At 41.5% G+C, this 6,000-nt stretch overlaps 1 protein-coding gene across 1 annotated transcript in view; it reads left to right on the forward strand.

Annotated features, from left to right (window-relative positions):
- LOC103126722 (uncharacterized) overlaps nt 1-4,132 on the forward strand; it is a 70,641-nt gene extending 66,509 nt beyond the window's left edge. The window contains exons 10-12 of the mRNA XM_060190827.1: nt 828-1,225; nt 1,759-1,877; nt 3,998-4,132. Coding sequence (XP_060046810.1) covers nt 828-1,225; nt 1,759-1,877; nt 3,998-4,132 — 652 coding nt within the window. The remainder of the gene's footprint in view (nt 1-827; nt 1,226-1,758; nt 1,878-3,997) is intronic.
- The last annotated feature ends 1,868 nt before the right edge of the window (nt 4,133-6,000 follow it).

The following is a 6,000-nucleotide window of genomic DNA, read 5'->3' on the forward strand; positions in this document are numbered from 1 at the left end:
CTTTTCTCTTTTTTTTGCAGTTCTTTTTTATTTATTTATTTATTTATTTATTTTCCCTTTTGTTGCCCTTGTTGTTTTTCATTGTTGTTGAAGTTATTATTGTTGTTATTGATGTCATTGTTGTAAGATAGGACAGAGAGAAATGGTGGGGGGGTAAGACAGAGAGGGGGAAAGAAAGATAGACACCTGGACAGAGAGAAATGGTGGGGGGTAAGACAGAGAGGGGGAAAGAAAGATAGACACCTGCAGACCTGCTTCACCACTTGTGAAGCGACTCCCCTGCAAGTGGGGAGCCAGAGGCTCGAACCAGGATCTTTACTCTGGTCCTTGTACTTCGTACCACATGTGCTTAACCCGCTGCGCTACCACTCAACTTTTCTAACTCTTTATGATATGGTTTGCAGGTTGAAAGGAACAGAATGCTTCTTAGTCACTTAACTTGTGCCTGCTGCTATTTGACAGTAGATCTCTGTTCAACAAGTCCTTCAAGGGAAGAATGAAACCATCACAGGGTACATTTGTTTTAACCAAGAGTAAACAGTAATTCAAGCTGGAGACTTATTTTCTTTGCTTTTCCTTCCTTGTTTAGCATGCTCCAATTCTTTCTTTCCAACTTCATTTGCTATGTATATTGGGGTTGGGTAGGAAAATAGCTCAACAGGGTATATAGTACGAGATTTACATTCCTGGAGTTTCAGGTTAATTCTCAGAGTGCATCTTCCAAAGTGGTGCTCTGGTATTTCTCCTTTTCTTTCTCCCCCTCACCTCTGTCTCCCCACGGTTCCTCTGAGGAGAGTATGATAACATGAAGGGCTTTCCTATTTCAGGAGAAGAATTGAACCCTGGGAATTTGAAGACTTCTTTGACCCCAGGCAGTTCAGGCGAGAAACCTGCCTGTTCTATGAAGTCAGGTGGGGCTCCAGCAGAAATGCCTGGCGAAGCACAGCCAGAAACACCACTCGGCATGCTGAAGTCAACTTTCTAGAAAGATTTGCTGCAGAAAGACACTTTGACAAGCCCGTCAGCTGCTCCATCACCTGGTTCTTGTCCTGGAGCCCCTGTTGGGAGTGCTCCCGGGCCATTGGGGCATTTCTGAGCCAGCATCCTCAGGTGACTCTAGCGATTCATGTCGCAAGGCTTTTTCATCACGAGGATGAACAGAACCGGCAAGGCCTGCGAGACCTCCTTGCCAGGGGTGTGACTCTGCAGGTGATGGGAGACTCAGGTAAAGGACAGCAGGGCGTCTGAAGAATCTGGGAGGTGCTGTAGGAGCAGTGAGTGTGTTCTGTTATAGATCATATATATATGGCTGACCATCCCAGACTGGAGTCTTCACATCCAGAATGATCAGAGAAAGGACTAGGTCTGAAACTCATAGCCAGAAAAATATTCCAAACAGGACATCTTTCTCCACTCTTAGCACTATAATCTGTCACTGAGTTGCCTTCAAATAATGGAATCTCCTCCTCCTCCTCCTTTGAGATTCTGAGGGAATCTACAAATATCTGAAGGAAATAGGTCAGAGAACTTTTATACAGTCTATATGTTATTAACTTGAACTATCTTACCTTTTTAAAATTAACTAATCATGGGAGAAAGACAGGGACATCACTTTGGTACTTATAGTGTGGGGATTGAACCCAGGGCCTCATGCTTATTAGTCCTGTGTGCTATCAATGAGCCACTAGCTGACTTGGGCTCTCTCTAGGTATCTTTCTGTTATGTGTATTGACAGAAATAAACTCTATGTTTCTTTAGAGTATGCTCACTGCTGGAGGACTTTTGTCAACTCCCCATATGGGGGAGAAGATCATTACCCAAGATATCCCTCTGAGTTCATGAAGCTGTATGCACTGGAACTCCACTGTATAATTCTAGTAAGTTATTTTAAGGGGCAGAATTATTATTTTATGGGGGAGATAGTAGTTTATAGAATAGTCTTTAACACACAGGCACAGTTTCTCATCTCCCCTTGATAGGTATCTAGGAAACAAGACAGGACTCCAATGTCCCTTCATCAAAGTAACAAAGATTTTAATACACCAAGAATGGTCCAGACCTCTTTTGGAAAAAAAAAAAAAAAGTTTGGGACTGGGTGGTGGTGCACCTGGTTGAACACACCTATTACAATGCACAAGGACCCAAGTTCATGTCCCTGGTGCCCACCTTCAATGGGAAGGAAAGTTTTGCAAGTGGTGAAGCAGTGTTGCAGGTATCTCTCTGTCTCTGTCTCTCTCTCTCTCTCCCCCTCTATCTCGATTTCTGGCTGTCTCTATCCAATAAATAAATAAAGATAATAAAAAATGTTTAAAAAATGAAAAGTTTTATTTTCTTAACTACATGTGAGAGACAGAGAATTCCCCCATAAGATGGGGAAGAAAGAGAGAGAGAGGAAGAGAGAGGAAGAGAGAGAGACCGGAGCACCACTTGGCACTAATGGCACTAGGGATCAAACTCAGGAACCTCAGGTATGGAAAGCCCATGCTCTTCCTACTTAACTATTAAGGGGACTGCTCCTGCAAACTTCTCTCCTGGAGGTTTTGACATGTGTTGTTCACACCATGTCTCTGCCACATTTATTGAGAGCTAGTCATGCAACTGTTGATCCACCTTAGGAAATTTGAGATTGTTGTCCAGGAGGTTGTCAGGCTGCGCCGCAGGGAAGAGAGAGAGGGGATGAGGAGCAAAGAGGGAACACAAATCTTTATTGTTGGGTCAGACGGGTGGTTCAGGCCACGTGGAGTCAACCGAAAATGGCCGTCCCCTGCTACCTCACCACTGGGCGAGAGAGAGAGAGAGAGAGAGAGAGAGAGAGCAGAAGTGGGAGGGGTTTATAGGGCAACAACCAGGAGTGACGTGTCGGGACAGGATTGGTTGAAAAGGGCACTGCGAGGATATCACAGGAAGTGGCAAAGCCTGAGAGCAAAGACTGCATCTGTATAATTCCCCAACAGGAGGTGGTGCAGTGGATAAAGCATTGGACTCTCAAACATGAGGTCTCTAGTTTAATCCCTGGTAGCATATGTGCCAGAGTGGTGCCTGGTTCTTTCTATTCTCATTCTTTCTCTCTCTCTCTCTCTCCCTACCTCTCTCATTAATAAATAAATAAAACATTACTTTAAAAAAGCAATTTAAGACTAAGACCACCTCCATGTGGGAGACACACTGGTCTATGTGGATCCCATGTTAAAAAGATTTCATTATTTTCCTTTTATTCTTGTAATTACAATGTATACTGACTCTGCAGAATGACAGATGGTCTCTTTCCCCAAAAGTGGTGTGTACCAGCATGTTGAAAAGATATGGGTGAGGGCCAGGGGGTGGCATACCTGGTTGAGCACTAATGTTACAGTGCACAAGGACCTGGGTTTAGGTCCCCAGTCACCACTTGCAGGGGGAAAACTACGCAAGTGGTGACGCAGGGCTGCAGGTGTCTGTCTCTCTCTCTTTATCTCCTTCCTCCTCTCAATTTCGGCTGTCTCTAACCAATAATTAAATAAAGATAATTTAAAAAAAAATTTAAAAAGGGGGCAGGCAGTGGTGCACCTGGTTAGGCACACACATTATAGTGCACAAGGACTCAGGTTCAAGCCTCTGGTCCCCACCTGCAGGGGGAAAGCTTCACGAGTGGTGAAGTAGGGCTGTAGGTTTCTCTCTATCTATCTATCTAGCTAGCTAGCTACCTATATCTCCCCCCCCTCAATTTCTTTCTGTCTCTATTCAATAATAAATAAATAAATAAAATTTTTAAAGATATGGGTGCACCTAGTATTTCACTTGAAAATAGATCATAGATGTTAGTAGTTGGAATCTATATTTAAGGTACTAATAGTATTAAGAAGTAAAGTTATCTTGGGTTATGCAAAGAGACTCTCACGCCTGAGAATCCAAGATCTCAGGTTTAATACCCTGCACAACCATAAGCTAGAGCTGAGCAGTGCTCTGGTAAAAAAAAAAAAAGTAATGCTATTCTGATTTCTTTTTCATTTCATTCCAGGGGCTCCCTCCTTGCTTACGGATTTTAAGAAGATATCAGAATAAGTTTACATTATTCAGACTTGTTCCTCAAAATTGTCATTATCAAGTGATTCCACACCATAACTTCCTTGTTGTCAGAGGGCACTTCTTTTAAATCACTTGATATAACCTCCTGCTACATCGTTGCAAATAGAGTGATCCTTGTGGTTGTTGTTCAAGAAAAGACACCACTAGGAACCTGGAGGTTTTCAGTTTGGTTTTCTCTATACTAACAACAGATCATGTATATAATATATATGCACAAAGAGAACAAGCTGGGGAGATAGAGGGGGGAAGAGAGAACAATCCGCTTGACAGTAGCACCAAAAACAACATTGATTAGGAATAAATTTAATTGAGATAACAAAAGATCTAGACACTGAAAACTGTAAGAGACTAATGAAAGAAATTGAAGAAGAAAGAAATAAATGAAAAGCTGCTGCATATTTGTGACTTGGGAGGATCAATAATGTTAAAATGTTCATACAGCGCCAAAATCATCTGTTGACTCAGACTGTTGACTCAGTCTGATACCTGTCTAGCATCCAATTCATATTCTGCATAAATAGAAAAACAATTACTTTTCATGTGAACCAGAAAAGACCCTGATCAAGCAAAGTAACCTTGAGAAAGAAAAAATGGCATGTGTCATACTTGCTGCTTTCTGCTACATCACACAGATAGTAATCTAACAGTACAATAGTGGCATAAAAATGGACATTTGAACCAAGGGAAGAGAATTCAGAGTCCAAGACTAACATTTCATTTATTTATTTATTTATTTATTTATTTATTTATTTATTACCAGGGCACTGTTCAGCTCTGGCTGATGGTGGTGGAGGATATTGAGCCTGGGACTTCGGAGCCTCAGGCATGAGAGTCTGTTTGCATAACCATTATGCCATCTACCCCTGCCCAAGACTAATATTTTACATGGAAAGCAGGAATTTCACTGGGGACAGAAGGTCTTTTCAATAAATGGTGCTGGGAAAACATTTCTATTCAAAAGAATGAACTGGAACCCCTACTGCATGAACAAGAATAACTTTTGTCCCTAAAATAAACTTTTTTTTTTAAAGTCTTTTTTTAAAATATTTTATTTATTTATTCCCTTTTGTTGCCCTTGTTGTCTTATTGTTGTAGTTATTATTGTTGTCCTCGTTGTTGGATAGGACAGAGAGAAACGGAGAGAGGAGGGGAAGACAGAGAGGGGGAGAGAAAGATAGACACCTGCAGACCTGCTTCACCGCCTGTGAAGCGACTCCCCTGCAGGTGGGGAGCCGGGGTTCAAACCGGGATTCTTATGCCGGTCCTTGTGCTTTGCGACATCTGCGCTTAACCAGCTGCGCTACAGCCCAACTCCCCCCTAAAATAAACTTTTAAGAGCTGGACAGACCACCACAAATAGGACATATATCAAAACACTCTAAAACTCTACAAGAATGGCGTTAAAATATCTTCAATCTGATATCAATAAATGTCAATGGCCTGAATTAACCTATTAAAAGACACAGAGTAGGAAGACGGATCAGAAAACACAACCCAACAATATACTGTCTACAGGAAACCCACCTAACTCAACAAGACAAACACAGACTTAAAGTGAAAGGATGAAAAACTATCATACAAGCCAATGGCCCACAAAAAAGGGCAGGAGCAGCTATTCTCATATCTGACATGATAGACTTGAAAATAGATAAGACTGAAAAAGATAGGAATGGACACTACTTAATGCTCAGAGGATCAGTCAACTAAGAGGACTTAACAATTATTAACATCTATGCACCCAATGAGAAGCCATCTAAATACATCAAACTTCTACTGAAAGAGCTACAGCAATATATTAACAGTAACACAATCATAGTAGGGGACTTTCAACACCCCACTCTCTCAACTTGACAGATCATCTAGGCAGAAAATCAATAAAGACATAAGGGAGCTAAATGAAGAGATAGATAAACTAGAACTATTGGATATTTTCAG

This window comes from Erinaceus europaeus, chromosome 4, assembly GCF_950295315.1.
Source record: "Erinaceus europaeus chromosome 4, mEriEur2.1, whole genome shotgun sequence".
In the NCBI taxonomy this organism is placed as follows: domain Eukaryota; kingdom Metazoa; phylum Chordata; class Mammalia; order Eulipotyphla; family Erinaceidae; genus Erinaceus; species Erinaceus europaeus.